The sequence below is a fragment of the Oncorhynchus masou genome, unplaced genomic scaffold (genome assembly GCF_036934945.1).
Source record: "Oncorhynchus masou masou isolate Uvic2021 unplaced genomic scaffold, UVic_Omas_1.1 unplaced_scaffold_2854, whole genome shotgun sequence".
NCBI classification, from domain to species: Eukaryota; Metazoa; Chordata; class Actinopteri; order Salmoniformes; family Salmonidae; genus Oncorhynchus; species Oncorhynchus masou.
This window is the reverse complement of record NW_027009280.1, coordinates 17,501-35,545: the sequence shown is the minus strand read 5'-3', so window position 1 is coordinate 35,545 and position 18,045 is coordinate 17,501. Positions and strand designations below refer to the sequence as shown.

At 54.1% G+C, this 18,045-nt stretch overlaps 1 protein-coding gene across 1 annotated transcript in view; it reads left to right on the top strand.

Moving 5' to 3' along the window:
• The window catches only part of LOC135533970 (ubiquitin thioesterase ZRANB1-like), a 48,541-nt gene that overhangs the window by 13,104 nt on the left and 17,392 nt on the right, over positions 1 to 18,045 (top strand). The window contains exons 4-5 of the mRNA XM_064961144.1: positions 1,458 to 1,529; positions 14,492 to 14,690. Of these exons, the coding sequence (XP_064817216.1) occupies positions 1,458 to 1,529; positions 14,492 to 14,690 (271 nt within the window). The remainder of the gene's footprint in view (positions 1 to 1,457; positions 1,530 to 14,491; positions 14,691 to 18,045) is intronic.

The window sequence follows — 18,045 nt, the reverse complement described above, 5'->3', positions numbered from 1 at the left end:
GGAAAAATGGGAGAAAATCCCCAAATCCTGATTTGCAAAGCTGAAACAGACCTACCCAAGACGACTCAAAGCTGAAACAGACCTACACAAGACGACTCAAAGCTGATACAGACCTACCCAAGACGACTCAAAGCTGAAACAGACCTACACAAGACGACTCAAAGCTGAAACAGACATACCCAAGACGACTCAAAGCTGAAACAGACCTACCCAAGACGACTCAAAGCTGAAACAGACCTACCCAAGACGACTCAAAGCTGATACAGACCTACCCAAGACGACTCAAAGCTGAAACAGACCTACACAAGACGACTCAACGCTGAAACAGACATACCCAAGACGACTCAACGCTGAAACAGACATACCCAAGACGACTCAAAGCTGAAACAGACCTACCCAAGACGACTCAAAGCTGAAACAGACCTACCCAAGACGACTCAAAGCTGAAACAGACCTACCCAAGACGACTCAAAGCTGAAACAGACCTACCCAAGACGACTCAAAGCTGAAACAGACCTACCCAAGACGACTCAAAGCTGATACAGACCTACCCAAGATGACTCTAAGCTGAAACAGACATACCCAAGACGACTCAACGCTGAAACAGACATACCCAAGACGACTCAAAGCTGAAACAGACCTACCCAAGACGACTCAAAGCTGAAACAGACCTACCCAAGACGACTCAAAGCTGAAACAGACCTACCCAAGACGACTCAAAGCTGATACAGACCTACCCAAGACGACTCAAAGCTGAAACAGACCTACCCATGACGACTCAAAGCTGAAACAGACCTACCCAAGACGACTCAAAGCTGAAACAGACCTACCCAAGATGACTCTAAGCTGAAACAGATCAGTATTGACTATGGGATGTGAATACTTTTGGAAAATTTGATATTTCTGTATTTCATTTTCACTAAATTAGTAAAAAATGTCGTAAAACATGTTTGTCATTATGGGGTTTTGAGTGTCGATGGGTGAGATTTTTTGTTGTTATTTAATCCATTTTGAATTTTGTCTGTAACGCCAACACAATAGGTCATAGGTCAAGGGGTTATGAATCATTTGTGAAGGCAGCGGTTTATGAACAGCAAGTTTACTGTTCAGTCACCATTTGGCAAAATGTAGACCGTTTTATGGAGTAGCATTACTACAAGCATCTTTTCTCAGTGTTGTTTTCTGTTTTCACTATGACCGTTTTGATTTGTGGGGGGTGTTCGGCAGTCAAAATAGGCAAATGTGAACAGCGGGAATTGTGTAATCTAGCTGATAATAATATTAGCATTTTTTTTTTAAGTCACCTAATTCCTTTCTCTTTCTCTCTCTCTCTCTCTCTCTCTCTCTCTCTCTCTATTTGTCTCTCTCTCTCTCTCTCTCTCTCTCTCTCTCTGTCTCTCTCTCTTTGTCTCTCTCTCTCTCTCTCTCTCTCTCTCTCTCGTTGTGTGTTTCTGCAGACATCGAAGACCTGCCCACTGCAGTCCAGGAGAAGCTGTTTGACGAGGTGTTAGATCGAGATGTACAGAAAGGTAAAAAGATCTCAGAGGATTCTTGATATCTCTGGATATTTCTCAATATCTCCCATCTACCCCATGCCAGGGGTGCGTACTGCATGTTGTCGATTTACCATTAGAATCAAGTGTGTGTGTGTGTGATGAAAGAGAAAAGTGATGAAAGAGAGAAGCTCCTTTAAGACCACACGCTGTTCCATGACAGTCAACTCTGTGCCAAATATACACGGTGTACAAAACATTAGGAACACCTTCCCAATATTGAGTTGCGCCCCTTAGAACAGCCTCAATTCATTGGGTCATGGACTCGACACAAAGTATTGAAAGCGTTCCACAGGGCTGCTGGAGGATGTTGACTCTAATGCGTCGCACAGTTGTGTCAAGTTGGCTGGATGTCCTTTGGGTGGTGGACCGTTCTTGATACACTCGGGGAAACTGTTGAGTGTGGAAAAACCCAGCAGCGTTGCAGTTCTTGACACCAAACGGTGCGCCTGGCACCTACTACCATACCCTGTTCAAAAGGCACTTAAATATTTAGTCTTGCCCATTCACCCTCTGACCTGCACACAATCCATGTCTCAATTGTTATACCCTGTTCAAAGACACCTACTACCATACCCTGTTCAAAGGCACTTAAATATTTAGTCTTGCTCATTCAGGCTCTGAATGGCACACATACACAATCCATGTCTCAATTGTCTCAGGTCTTAAAAATCCTTCTTTAACCTGTCTCTGACCAGGTGAATCCAGGTGAAAGCTATGATCCCTTATTGATGTCACTTGTTAAATCCACTTCAATTCAATTTAAATCCACTCCTTCATCTCCACTGATTGAAGTGGATTTAACAAGTGACATCAATAAGGGATCATAGCTTTCACCTGGGTTCACCTGGTCAGGCTGTTATTGAAAGAGCAGGTGTTCCTAATGTTTTGTGCACTCAGTGTATGTTAGGTGTGAATTTTGTGGGTGATAATTCTGCGTCAGTCAATCTTTCAGATGAGCAGGTAGAAAAGCGAATAGTCCTCCTTTTAGGAGCCCCAATCTGCTCCTCTCCTCGGCTAGCTAGTTACCTCTCTTCAGCTAGCTAGTTACCTCACCTCCCTCTACTCAGCTAGCTATTTACCTCTCCTCAGCTAGCTAGTTACCTCACTGCCCTCTCACCAGCTAGTTAGTTACCTCACCACCCTCTACTCAGCTAGCTATTTACCTCTCCTCAGCTAGCTAGTTACCTCACCGTCCTCTCCTCAGCTAGCTAGTTACCTCACCGCCCTCTACTCAGCTAGCTAGTTACCTCACCGCCCTCTACTCAGCTAGCTAGTTACCTCACCGTCCTCTCCTCAGCTAGCTAGTTACCTCACCACCCTCTACTCAGCTAGCTAGTTACCTCACCACCCTCTCCTCAGCTAGCTAGTTACCTCACCGCCCTCTACTCAGCTAGCTAGTTACCTCACCGCCCTCTACTCAGCTAGCTAGTTACCTCACCGTCCTCTCCTCTCCTCAGCTAGCTAGTTACCTCACCGCCCTCTACTCAGCTAGCTAGTTACCTCACCACCCTCTCCTCTCACCAGCTAGCTAGTTACCTCACCACCCTCTCCTCTCACCAGCTAGCTAGTTACCTCACCGCCCTCTCACCAGCTAGCTAGTTACCTCACCGTCCTCTCCTCAGCTAGCTAGTTACCTCACCACCCTCTCCTCTCACCAGCTAGCTAGTTACCTCACCACCCTCTCCTCAGCTAGCTAGTTACCTCACCACCCTCTCCTCTCACCAGCTAGCTAGTTACCTCACCACCCTCTCCTCTCCCCAGCTAGCTAGTTACCTCACCGCCCTCTCCTCAGCTAGCTAGTTACCTCACCACCCTCTCCTCTCACCAGCTAGCTAGTTACCTCACCACCCTCTCCTCTCCCCAGCTAGCTAGTTACCTCACCACCCTCTCCTCTCCCCAGCTAGCTAGTTACCTCACCACCCTCTCCTCTCCTCAGCCAGCTAGTTACCTCACCGCCCTCTCCTCTCCCCAGCTAGCTAGTTACCTCACCACCCTCTCCTCTCCTCAGCTAGCTAGTTACCTCACCGCCCTCTCCTCTCACCAGCTAGCTAGTTACCTCACCACCCTCTCCTCTCCCCAGCTAGCTAGTTACCTCACCACCTTCTCCTCAGCTAGCTAGTTAACTCACCGCCCTCTACTCAGCTAGCTAGTTACCTCACCACCCTCTCCTCTCCCCAGCAAGCTAGTTACCTCACCACCCTCTCCTCTCCCCAGCTAGCTAGTTACCTCACCACCCTCTCCGCAGCTAGCTAGTTACCTCACCACCCTCTCCTCTCCCCAGCTAGCTAGTTACCTCACCGCCCTCTCCTCTCACCAGCTAGCTAGTTACCTCACCACCCTCTCCTCTCACCAGCTAGCTAGTTACCTCACCACCCTCTCCTCTCACCAGCTAGCTAGTTACCTCACCACCCTCTCCTCTCCCCAGCTAGCTAGTTACCTCACCACCCTCTCCTCTCCCCAGCTAGCTAGTTAACTCACCGCCCTCTCCTCTCACCAGCTAGCTAGTTACCTCACCACCCTCTCCTCTCCCCAGCTAGGAAGTTACCTCACCGCCCTCTCCTCTCACCAGCTAGCTAGTTACCTTACCGCCCTCTCCTCTCACCAGCTAGCTAGTTACCTCACCGCCCTCTCCTCTCCCCAGCTAGTAAGTTACCTCACCGCCCTCTCCTCTCACCAGCTAGCTAGTTACCTCACCGCCCTCTCCTCTCACCAGCTAGCTAGTTACCTCTCCACCCTCTCCTCTCACCAGCTAGCTAGTTACCTCACCGCCCTCTCCTCTCACCAGCTAGCTAGTTACCTCACCGCCCTCTCCTCTCCCCAGCTAGCTAGTTACCTCACCACCCTCTCCTCTCCCCAGCTAGCTAGTTACCTCTCCACCCTCTCCTCTCACCAGCTAGCTAGTTACCTCACCGCCCTCTCCTCTCACCAGCTAGTAAGTTACCTCACCGCCCTCTCCTCTCACCAGCTAGCTAGTTACCTCACCGCCCTCTCCTCTCACCAGCTAGCTAGTTACCTCACCGCCCTCTTCTCAGCTAGCTAATTACCTCACCGCCCTCTCCTCTCCCCAGCTAGCTAGTTACCTCACCGCCCTCTCCTCTCACCAACTAGCTAGTTACCTCACCACCCTCTCCTCTCCCCAGCTAGCTAGTTACCTCACCACCCTCTCCTCTCCCCAGCTAGCTATTTACCTCTCCTCAGCTAGCTAGTTACCTCACCACCCTCTCCTCAGCTAGCTCGTTACCTCACCACCCTCTCCTCTCACCAGCTAGCTAGTTACCTCACCGCCCTCTCCTCTCACCAGCTAGCTAGTTACCTCACCACCCTCTCCTCTCACCAGCTAGCTAGTTACCTCACCGCCCTCTCCTCTCACCAGCTAGCTAGTTATCTCACCGCCCTCTCCTCTCACCAGCTAGCTAGTTACCTCTCCACCCTCTCCTCTCACCAGCTAGCTAGTTACCTCACCGCCCTCTCCTCTCACCAGCTAGTAAGTTACCTCACCGCCCTCTCCTCTCACCAGCTAGCTAGTTACCTCACCGCCCTCTCCTCTCACCAGCTAGCTAGTTACCTCACCGCCCTCTTCTCAGCTAGCTAATTACTTCACCGCCCTCTCCTCTCCCCAGCTAGCTAGTTACCTCACCGCCCTCTCCTCTCACCAACTAGCTCGTTACCTCACCACCCTCTCCTCTCCCCAGCTAGCTAGTTACCTCACCACCCTCTCCTCTCCCCAGCTAGCTAGTTACCTCTCCTCAGCTAGCTATTACCTCACCACCCTCTCCTCAGCTAGCTCGTTACCTCACCACCCTCTCCTCTCACCAGCTAGCTAGTTACCTCACCGCCCTCTCCTCTCACCAGCTAGCTAGTTACCTCACCACCCTCTCCTCTCACCAGCTAGCTAGTTACCTCACCACCCTCTCCTCTCCCCAGCTAGCTAGTTACCTCACCACCCTCTCCTCTCCCCAGCTAGCTAGTTACCTCTCCTCAGCTAGCTAGTTACCTCACCACCCTCTCCTCAGCTAGCTCGTTACCTCACCACCCTCTCCTCTCACCAGCTAGCTAGTTACCTCACCGCCCTCTCCTCTCACCAGCTAGCTAGTTACCTCACCACCCTCTCCTCTCCTCAGCTAGCTAGTTACCTCACCGCCCTCTACTCAGCTAGCTAGTTACCTCACCGCCCTCTACTCAGCTAGCTAGTTACCTCACCGTCCTCTCCTCAGCTAGCTAGTTACCTCACCGCCCTCTACTCAGCTAGCTAGTTACCTCACCACCCTCTCCTCAGCTAGCTAGTTACCTCACCGCCCTCTACTCAGCTAGCTAGTTACCTCACCGCCCTCTACTCAGCTAGCTAGTTACCTCACCGTCCTCTCCTCTCCTCAGCTAGCTAGTTACCTCACCGCCCTCTACTCAGCTAGCTAGTTACCTCACCACCCTCTCCTCTCACCAGCTAGCTAGTTACCTCACCACCCTCTCCTCAGCTAGCCAGTTACCTCACCACCCTCTCCTCTCACCAGCTAGCTAGTTACCTCACCACCCTCTCCTCTCCCCAGCTAGCTAGTTACCTCACCGCCCTCTCCTCAGCTAGCTAGTTACCTCACCACCCTCTCCTCTCACCAGCTAGCTAGTTACCTCACCACCCTCTCCTCTCCCCAGCTAGCTAGTTACCTCACCACCCTCTCCTCTCCCCAGCTAGCTAGTTACCTCACCACCCTCTCCTCTCCTCAGCCAGCTAGTTACCTCACCGCCCTCTCCTCTCCCCAGCTAGCTAGTTACCTCACCACCCTCTCCTCTCCTCAGCTAGCTAGTTACCTCACCGCCCTCTCCTCTCACCAGCTAGCTAGTTACCTCACCACCCTCTCCTCTCCCCAGCTAGCTAGTTACCTCACCACCTTCTCCTCAGCTAGCTAGTTAACTCACCGCCCTCTACTCAGCTAGCTAGTTACCTCACCACCCTCTCCTCTCCCCAGCAAGCTAGTTACCTCACCACCCTCTCCTCTCCCCAGCTAGCTAGTTACCTCACCACCCTCTCCGCAGCTAGCTAGTTACCTCACCACCCTCTCCTCTCCCCAGCTAGCTAGTTACCTCACCGCCCTCTCCTCTCACCAGCTAGCTAGTTACCTCACCACCCTCTCCTCTCACCAGCTAGCTAGTTACCTCACCACCCTCTCCTCTCCCCAGCTAGCTAGTTACCTCACCACCCTCTCCTCTCCCCAGCTAGCTAGTTACCTCACCACCCTCTCCTCTCCCCAGCTAGCTAGTTAACTCACCGCCCTCTCCTCTCACCAGCTAGCTAGTTACCTCACCACCCTCTCCTCTCCCCAGCTAGGAAGTTACCTCACCGCCCTCTCCTCTCACCAGCTAGCTAGTTACCTTACCGCCCTCTCCTCTCACCAGCTAGCTAGTTACCTCACCGCCCTCTCCTCTCCCCAGCTAGCTAGTTACCTCTCCACCCTCTCCTCTCACCAGCTAGCTAGTTACCTCTCCACCCTCTCCTCTCACCAGCTAGCTAGTTACCTCACCGCCCTCTCCTCTCACCAGCTAGTAAGTTACCTCACCGCCCTCTCCTCTCACCAGCTAGCTAGTTACCTCACCGCCCTCTCCTCTCACCAGCTAGCTAGTTACCTCACCGCCCTCTTCTCAGCTAGCTAATTACCTCACCGCCCTCTCCTCTCCCCAGCTAGCTAGTTACCTCACCGCCCTCTCCTCTCACCAACTAGCTAGTTACCTCACCACCCTCTCCTCTCCCCAGCTAGCTAGTTACCTCTCCACCCTCTCCTCTCCCCAGCTAGCTATTTACCTCTCCTCAGCTAGCTAGTTACCTCACCACCCTCTCCTCAGCTAGCTCGTTACCTCACCACCCTCTCCTCTCACCAGCTAGCTAGTTACCTCACCGCCCTCTCCTCTCACCAGCTAGCTAGTTACCTCACCACCCTCTCCTCTCACCAGCTAGCTAGTTACCTCACCGCCCTCTCCTCTCACCAGCTAGCTAGTTATCTCACCGCCCTCTCCTCTCACCAGCTAGCTAGTTACCTCTCCACCCTCTCCTCTCACCAGCTAGCTAGTTACCTCACCGCCCTCTCCTCTCACCAGCTAGTAAGTTACCTCACCACCCTCTCCTCTCACCAGCTAGCTAGTTACCTCACCACCCTCTCCTCTCCCCAGCTAGCTAGTTACCTCACCGCCCTCTCCTCTCACCAGCTAGCTAGTTACCTCACCACCCTCTCCTCTCCCCAGCTAGCTAGTTACCTCACCACCTTCTCCTCAGCTAGCTAGTTAACTCACCGCCCTCTACTCAGCTAGCTAGTTACCTCACCACCCTCTCCTCTCCCCAGCAAGCTAGTTACCTCACCACCCTCTCCTCTCCCCAGCTAGCTAGTTACCTCACCACCCTCTCCGCAGCTAGCTAGTTACCTCACCACCCTCTCCTCTCCCCAGCTAGCTAGTTACCTCACCGCCCTCTCCTCTCACCAGCTAGCTAGTTACCTCACCACCCTCTCCTCTCACCAGCTAGCTAGTTACCTCACCACCCTCTCCTCTCCCCAGCTAGCTAGTTACCTCACCACCCTCTCCTCTCCCCAGCTAGCTAGTTACCTCACCACCCTCTCCTCTCCCCAGCTAGCTAGTTAACTCACCACCCTCTCCTCTCACCAGCTAGCTAGTTACCTCACCACCCTCTCCTCTCCCCAGCTAGGAAGTTACCTCACCGCCCTCTCCTCTCACCAGCTAGCTAGTTACCTTACCGCCCTCTCCTCTCACCAGCTAGCTAGTTACCTCACCGCCCTCTCCTCTCCCCAGCTAGCTAGTTACCTCTCCACCCTCTCCTCTCACCAGCTAGCTAGTTACCTCTCCACCCTCTCCTCTCACCAGCTAGCTAGTTACCTCACCGCCCTCTCCTCTCACCAGCTAGTAAGTTACCTCACCGCCCTCTCCTCTCACCAGCTAGCTAGTTACCTCACCGCCCTCTCCTCTCACCAGCTAGCTAGTTACCTCACCGCCCTCTTCTCAGCTAGCTAATTACCTCACCGCCCTCTCCTCTCCCCAGCTAGCTAGTTACCTCACCGCCCTCTCCTCTCACCAACTAGCTAGTTACCTCACCACCCTCTCCTCTCCCCAGCTAGCTAGTTACCTCACCACCCTCTCCTCTCCCCAGCTAGCTATTTACCTCTCCTCAGCTAGCTAGTTACCTCACCACCCTCTCCTCAGCTAGCTCGTTACCTCACCACCCTCTCCTCTCACCAGCTAGCTAGTTACCTCACCGCCCTCTCCTCTCACCAGCTAGCTAGTTACCTCACCACCCTCTCCTCTCACCAGCTAGCTAGTTACCTCACCGCCCTCTCCTCTCACCAGCTAGCTAGTTATCTCACCGCCCTCTCCTCTCACCAGCTAGCTAGTTACCTCTCCACCCTCTCCTCTCACCAGCTAGCTAGTTACCTCACCGCCCTCTCCTCTCACCAGCTAGTAAGTTACCTCACCACCCTCTCCTCTCACCAGCTAGCTAGTTACCTCACCACCCTCTCCTCTCCCCAGCTAGCTAGTTACCTCACCACCCTCTCCTCTCCCCAGCTAGCTAGTTACCTCACCACCCTCTCCTCTCCCCAGCTAGCTAGTTAACTCACCGCCCTCTCCTCTCACCAGCTAGCTAGTTACCTCACCACCCTCTCCTCTCCCCAGCTAGGAAGTTACCTCACCGCCCTCTCCTCTCACCAGCTAGCTAGTTACCTTACCGCCCTCTCCTCTCACCAGCTAGCTAGTTACCTCACCGCCCTCTCCTCTCCCCAGCTAGCTAGTTACCTCTCCACCCTCTCCTCTCACCAGCTAGCTAGTTACCTCTCCACCCTCTCCTCTCACCAGCTAGCTAGTTACCTCACCGCCCTCTCCTCTCACCAGCTAGTAAGTTACCTCACCGCCCTCTCCTCTCACCAGCTAGCTAGTTACCTCACCGCCCTCTCCTCTCACCAGCTAGCTAGTTACCTCACCGCCCTCTTCTCAGCTAGCTAATTACCTCACCGCCCTCTCCTCTCCCCAGCTAGCTAGTTACCTCACCGCCCTCTCCTCTCACCAACTAGCTAGTTACCTCACCACCCTCTCCTCTCCCCAGCTAGCTAGTTACCTCACCACCCTCTCCTCTCCCCAGCTAGCTATTTACCTCTCCTCAGCTAGCTAGTTACCTCACCACCCTCTCCTCAGCTAGCTCGTTACCTCACCACCCTCTCCTCTCACCAGCTAGCTAGTTACCTCACCGCCCTCTCCTCTCACCAGCTAGCTAGTTACCTCACCACCCTCTCCTCTCACCAGCTAGCTAGTTACCTCACCGCCCTCTCCTCTCACCAGCTAGCTAGTTATCTCACCGCCCTCTCCTCTCACCAGCTAGCTAGTTACCTCTCCACCCTCTCCTCTCACCAGCTAGCTAGTTACCTCACCGCCCTCTCCTCTCACCAGCTAGTAAGTTACCTCACCACCCTCTCCTCAGCTAGCTCGTTACCTCACCACCCTCTCCTCTCACCAGCTAGCTAGTTACCTCACCGCCCTCTCCTCTCACCAGCTAGCTAGTTACCTCACCACCCTCTCCTCTCACCAGCTAGCTAGTTACCTCACCGCCCTCTCCTCTCACCAGCTAGCTAGTTATCTCACCGCCCTCTCCTCTCACCAGCTAGCTAGTTACCTCTCCACCCTCTCCTCTCACCAGCTAGCGAGTTACCTCACCGCCCTCTCCTCTCACCAGCTAGTAAGTTACCTCACCGCCCTCTCCTCTCACCAGCTAGCTCGTTACGTCACCGCCCTCTCCTCTCACCAGCTAGCTAGTTACCTCACCGCCCTCTTCTCAGCTAGCTAATTACCTCACCGCCCTCTCCTCTCCCCAGCTAGCTAGTTACCTCACCGCCCTCTCCTCTCACCAACTAGCTCGTTACCTCACCACCCTCTCCTCTCCCCAGCTAGCTAGTTACCTCACCACCCTCTCCTCTCCCCAGCTAGCTAGTTACCTCTCCTCAGCTAGCTATTACCTCACCACCCTCTCCTCAGCTAGCTCGTTACCTCACCACCCTCTCCTCTCACCAGCTAGCTAGTTACCTCACCGCCCTCTCCTCTCACCAACTAGCTAGTTACCTCACCACCCTCTCCTCTCACCAGCTAGCTAGTTACCTCACCACCCTCTCCTCTCCCCAGCTAGCTAGTTACCTCACCACCCTCTCCTCTCCCCAGCTAGCTAGTTACCTCTCCTCAGCTAGCTAGTTACCTCACCACCCTCTCCTCAGCTAGCTCGTTACCTCACCACCCTCTCCTCTCACCAGCTAGCTAGTTACCTCACCGCCCTCTCCTCTCACCAGCTAGCTAGTTACCTCACCACCCTCTCCTCTCACCAGCTAGCTAGTTACCTCACCGCCCTCTCCTCTCACCAGCTAGCTAGTTATCTCACCGCCCTCTCCTCTCCCCAGCTAGCTAGTTACCTCTCCACCCTCTCCTCTCACCAGCTAGCTAGTTACCTCTCCACCCTCTCCTCTCACCAGCTAGCTAGTTACCTCACCGCCCTCTCCTCTCACGAGCTAGCTAGTTACCTCACCGCCCTCTTCTCAGCTAGCTAATTACCTCACCGCCCTCTCCTCTCCCCAGCTAGCTAGTTACCTCACCGCCCTCTCCTCTCACCAACTAGCTCGTTACCTCACCACCCTCTCCTCTCCCCAGCTAGCTAGTTACCTCACCACCCTCTCCTCTCCCCAGCTAGCTAGTTACCTCTCCTCAGCTAGCTATTACCTCACCACCCTCTCCTCAGCTAGCTCGTTACCTCACCACCCTCTCCTCTCACCAGCTAGCTAGTTACCTCACAGCCCTCTCCTCTCACCAGCTAGCTAGTTACCTCACCTCCCTCTCCTCTCACCAGCTAGCTAGTTACCTCACCGCCCTCTCCTCTCCCCAGCTAGCTAGTTACCTCACCGCCCTCTCCTCTCACCAGCTAGCTAGTTACCTCACCTCCCTCTCCTCTCCCCAGCTAGCTAGTTACCTCACCACCCTCTCCTCTCACCAGCTAGCTAGTTACCTCACCGCCCTCTCCTCTCCCCAGCTTGCTAGTTACCTCACCGCCCTCTCCTCTCCTCAGCTTGCTAGTTACCTCACCGCCCTCTCACCAGCTAGCTAGTTACCTCACCGTCCTCTCCTCAGCTAGCTAGTTACCTCACCACCCTCTCCTCTCACCAGCTAGCTAACCTCACCGCCCTCTCACCAGCTAGCTAGTTACCTCACCGCCCTCTCCTCTCACCAGCTAGCTAGTTACCTCACCACCCTCTCCTCTCACCAGCTAGCTAGTTACCTCACCGCCCTCTCCTCTCCTCAGCTTGCTACTTACCTCACCGCCCTCTCACCAGCTAGCTAGTTACCTCACCACCCTCTCCTCTCACCAGCTAGCTAACCTCACCGCCCTCTCACCAGCTAGCTAGTGACCTCACCGCCCTCTCCTCTCACCAGCTAGCTAGTTACCTCACCACCCTCTCCTCTCACCAGCTAGCTAGTTACCTCACCGCCCTCTCCTCTCCCCAGCTAGCTAGTTACCTCACCGCCCTCTCCTCAGCTAGCTAGTTACCTCACCGCCCTCTCCTCTCACCAGCTAGCTAGTTACCTCACCACCCTCTCCTCTCACCAGCTAGCTAGTTACCTCACCGCCCTCTTTTCAGCTAGCTAGTTACCTCACCGCCCTCTCCTCTCCCCAGCTAGCTAGTTACCTCACCACCCTCTCCTCTCCCCAGCTAGCTAGTTACCTCACCACCCTCTCCTCAGCTAGCTAGTTACCTCACCGCCCTCTCCTCTCACCAGCTAGCTAGTTACCTCACCACCCTCTCCCCAGCTAGCTAGTTACCTCACCGCCCTCTCCTCTCCCCATCTAGCTAGTTACCTCACCACCCTCTCCTCTCCCCAGCTAGCTAGTTACCTCACCACCCTCTCCTCTCCCCAGCTAGCTAGTTACCTCACCACCCTCTCCTCTCCCCAGCTAGCAAAGTTACCTCACCGCCCTCTCCTCTCCCCAGCTAGCTAGTTACCTCACTGCCCTCTACTCAGCTAGCTAGTTACCTCACCACCCTCTCCTCTCCCCAGCTAGCTAGTTACCTCACCGCCCTCTCCTCTCCCCAGCTAGCTAGTTACCTCACCACCCTCTCCCCAGCTAGCTAGTTACCTCACCACCCTCTCCTCTCCCCAGCTAGCTAGTTACCTCACCGCCCTCTCCTCTCCCCAGCTAGCTAGTTACCTCACCGCCCTCTCCTCTCCCCAGCTAGCAAAGTTACCTCACCGCCCTCTTCTCAGCTAGCTAGTTACCTCACCACCCTCTCCTCTCACCAGCTAGCTAGTTACCTCACCACCCTCTCCTCTCCCCAGCTAGCTAGTTACCTCACCGCCCTCTCACCAGCTAGCTAGTTACCTCACCGCCCTCTCCTCTCACCAGCTAGCTAGTTACCTCACCACCCGCTCCTCTCCCCAGCTAGCTAGTTACCTCACCGCCCTCTCCTCTCACCAGCTAGCTAGTTACCTCACCACCCTCTCCTCTCCCCAGCTAGCTAGTTACCTGACCACCCTCTCCTCTCCCCAGCTAGCTAGTTACCTCACCGCCCTCTCCTCTCCCCAGCTAGCTAGTTACCTCACCACCCTCTCCTCTCCCCAGCTAGCTAGTTACCTCACCACCCTCTCCTCTCCCCAGCTAGCTAGTTACCTCACCGCCCTCTCCTCTCCTCAGCTAGCTAGTTACCTCACCACCCTCTCCTCTCCTCAGCTAGCTAGTTACCTCACCACCCTCTCCTCTCACCAGCTAGCTAGTTACCTCACCGCCCTCTCCTCAGCTAGCTAGTTACCTCACCACCCTCTCCTCTCCTCAGCTAGCTAGTTACCTCACCACCCTCTCCTCTCCCCAGCTAGCTAGTTACCTCACCGCCCTCTCCTCTCCTCAGCTAGCTAGTTACCTCACCGCCCTCTCCTCTCCCCAGCTAGCTAGTTACCTCACCACCCTCTCCTCTCCCCAGCTAGCTAGTTACCTCACCGCCCTCTCCTCTCCTCAGCTAGCTAGTTACCTCACCGCCCTCTCCTCTCCCCAGCTAGCTAGTTACCTCACAGCCCTCTCCTCTCCCCAGCTAGCTAGTTACCTCACCGCCCTCTCCTCTCCCCAGCTAGCTAGTTACCTCACAGCCCTCTCCTCTCCCCAGCTAGCTAGTTACCTCACCGCCCTCTCCTCTCACCAGCTAGCTAGTTACCTCACCGCCCTCTCCTCTCCCCAGCTAGCTAGTTACCTCACCGCCCTCTCCCCAGCTAGCTAGTTACCATCAGGGTTAACTACACAGATGTTTCAGCTCCACATCCTTATTGAGTGTTCACTTACCCCAATGATCCTCCCAGGTGTGTCTCGGTCTCGGAGGTGTCTTGTGACCTATTTCAGCTAGTCGTGTAATTGGGTTACATGGGAGAAATAGGATGCTCCAGTTGGTTGTTGCAGGGCCAAGGGGAGACGAGGGAAGAATTAAGTAATTGAGTTGCTGTGTCCTCTCTCTCCCTCCCTCTCTAAATGGATAACAATGTATGTGTCCTCTCTGTGTCTGTGTGTCTTTTCTCTCTCTCTCTTTGTGTGTGTGTGTGTGTGGTTTTTCCCTCTTTGTGTGTGTGTGTGTGTGTGTGTGTGTGTGTGTGTGTGTGTGTGTGTGTGTGTGTGTGTGTGTGTGTGTGTCCTTTCTCTGTGTGTGTGTGTGTGTCCTTTCTCTCTCTGTGTGTGTGTGTGTGTCCTTTCTCTCTCTGTGTGTGTGTGTGTGTCCTTTCTCTCTCTGTGTGTGTGTGTGTCCTTTCTCTCTGTGTGTGTGTGTCCTTTCTCTCTCTGTGTGTGTGTCCTTTCTCTCTGTGTGTGTGTGTGTCCTTTCTGTGTGTGTGTGTGTGTGTGTGTGTGTGTGTCCTTTCTCCCTGTGTGTGTGTCTCCACAGAGCTAGAGGAGGAGTCTCCCATCATCAACTGGTCCTTGGAGCTGGGTACCAGGCTGGACAGCAGACTGTATGCCCTGTGGAACCGTACACAGGGAGACTGCCTGTTAGACTCAGTGCTGCAGGCCACCTGGGGGATATACGACAAGGACTCTGTCCTCCGCAAGACCCTCCACGACAGCCTGCATGACTGCTCTCACTGGTAAGAAACACACGGATATGGACACACGCACACGCACGCACACACACACACACACACACACACACACACACACACACACACACACACACACACACACACACACACACACACACACACACACACATACACACACACACACACATACACACACACACACACACACACACACACACACACACACACACACACACATACACACACACACACACACACACACACACACACACACACACACACACACATACACACACACACACATACACACACACACACACACACACACACACACACACACACACACACACACACACACACACACACACACACACACACACACACACACACACACACACACACTGCCCCCTGCAAAGATTCACAGGACAGACTGCACGACTGCTCTCCCTGTTGAGAATCACACACACTGTGGCTGGGCTCTGGCCCCCCCCTATCCACACACTGTGGCTGGGCCCTGGCCCCCCCTATCCACACACTGTGGCTGGGCTCTGGCCCCCTCTATCCACACACTGTGGCTGGGCTCTGGCCCCCTATCCACACACTGTGGCTGGGCTCTGGCCCCCCCTATCCACACACTGTGGCTGGGCTCTGGCCCCCTATCCACACACTGTGGCTGGGCTCTGGCCCCCTATCCACACACTGTTGCCAGCTCTGGCCCCCTATCCACACACTGTGGCTGGGCTCTGGCCCTCTATCCACACACTGTGGCTGGGCTCTGGCCCCCCCTATCCACACACTGTGGCCGGGCTCTGGCCCCCTATCCACACACTGTGGCTGGGCTCTGGCCCTCTATCCACACACTGTGGCTGGGCCCTGGCCCCCCCTATCCACACACTGTGGCTGGGCTCTGGCCCCCTATCCACACACTGTGGCTGGGCTCTGGCCCCCCTATCCACACACTGTGGCTGGGCTCTGGCCCCCTATCCACACACTGTGGCTGGGCTCTGGCCCCCTATCCACACACTGTGGCTGGGCTCTGGCCCCCTATCCACACACTGTGGCTGGGCTCTGGCCCCCCATCCACACACTGTGGCTGGGCTCTGGCCCCCTATCCACACACTGTGGCTGGGCTCTGGCCCCCTATCCACACACTGTGGCTGGGCTCTGGCCCTCTATCCACACACTGTGGCTGGGCTCTGGCCCCCCTATCCACACACTGTGGCCAGCTCTGGCCCCCTATCCACACACTGTGGCTGGGCTCTGGCCCTCTATCCACACACTGTGGCTGGGCTCTGGCCCCCTCTATCCACACACTGTGGCCGGGCTCTGGCCCCCCCTATCCACACACTGTGGCTGGGCTCTGGCCCCCCCCTATCCACACACTGTGGCTGGGCTCTGGCCCCCCCCTATCCACACACTGTGGCTGGGCTCTGGCCCCCTATCCACACACTGTGGCTGGGCTCTGGCCCCCTATCTACACCCTGTGGCTGGGCTCTGGCCCCCCCCTATCCACACACTGTGGCTGGGCTCTGGCCCCCCTATCTACACACTGTGGTCAGCTCTGGCCCCCTATCCACACACTGTGGCCGGGCTCTGGCCCCCCCTATCCACACACTGTGGCCGGGCTCTGGCCCCCTATCTACACACTGTGGCTGGGCTCTGGCCCCCCCTATCCACACACTGTGGCCAATACAACATAATATAACTTTATTGTTCATATGTTACAGTGACCCCCCCCCCCCCTCCTCAATATTGCGATTCGTAGTTCCAAACATACGGCTCGCTACATGTCTACTACAGAGAGACAGGGAGCAGGAGAACATGAGTTCTGATCAGTCAGGGAAATGAAAGAGCTGAAAACACGTTGGCTCGCTATTTTAAAAGGAGAAACAAGCTACAGATGGAAACATGTCTGGAATTTAGCTGGTTCTTTGGGTTGTATTGGATCCCTGGTAGGTAGTTACATCCGTAGGAGATGAGATGATGGCTACTGTTGTATTGGATCCCTGGTAGGTAGTTACATCTGTAGGAGATGAGATGATGGCTACTGTTGTATTGGATCCCTGGTAGGTAGTTACATCTGTAGGAGATGAGATGATGGCTACTGTTGTATTGGATCCCTGGTAGGTAGTTACATCCGTAGGAGATGAGATGATGGCTACTGTTGTATTGGATCCCTGGTAGGTAGTTACATCTGTAGGAAATGAGATGATGGCTACTGTTGTATTGGATCCCTGGTAGGTAGTTACATCTGTAGGAAATGAGATGATGGCTACTGTTGTATTGGATCCCTGGTAGGTAGTTACATCTGTAGGAGATGAGATGATGGCTACTGTTGTATTGGATCCCTGGTAGGTAGTTACATCCGTAGGAGATGAGATGATGGCTACTGTTGTATTGGATCCCTGGTAGGTAGTTACATCTGTAGGAAATGAGATGATGGCTACTGTTGTATTGGATCCCTGGTAGGTAGTTACATCTGTAGGAAATGAGATGATGGCTACTGTTGTATTGGATACCTGGTAAAGGCAAAGCTAATGAGATGTTTGTTCTGTGTTCCAGGTTCTCCACACGGTGGGAGTCCTGGTATTGAGGTGTTTGTTCTGTGTTCTAGGTTCTACACACGGTGGGAGTCGTGTCATTGAGATGTTTGTTCTGTGTTCCAGGTTCTCCACACGGTGGGAGTCGTGTCATTGAGATGTTTGTTCTGTGTTCTAGGTTCTACACACGGTGGGAGTCGTGTCATTGAGATGTTTGTTCTGTGTTCTAGGTTCTCCACACGGTGGGAGTCGTGTCATTGAGATGTTTGTTCTGTGTTCTAGGTTCTACACACGGTGGGAGTCGTGTCATTGAGATGTTTGTTCTGTGTTCTAGGTTCACCACATGGTGGGAGTCGTGTCATTGAGATGTTTGTTCTGTGTTCTAGGTTCTACACACGGTGGGAGTCCTGGTATTGAGATGTTTGTTCTGTGTTCTAGGTTCTACACACAGTGGGAGTCGTGGTAGTGAGATGTTTGTTCTGTGTTCTAGGTTCACCACATGGTGGGAGTCGTGTCATTGAGATGTTTGTTCTGTGTTCTAGGTTCTCCACACGGTGGGAGTCGTGGTAGTGAGATGTTTGTTCTGTGTTCCAGGTTCTCCACACGGTGGGAGTCGTGATAGTGAGATGTTTGTTCTGTGTTCCAGGTTCTCCACACGGTGGGAGTCGTGGTAGTGAGATGTTTGTTCTGTGTTCCAGGTTCTCCACACAGTGGGAGTCCTGGTATTGAGATGTTTGTTCTGTGTTCTAGGTTCTCCACACGGTGGGAGTCCTGGTATTGAGATGTTTGTTCTGTGTTCCAGGTTCTCCACACGGTGGGAGTCGTGTCATTGAGATGTTTGTTCTGTGTTCTAGGTTCTA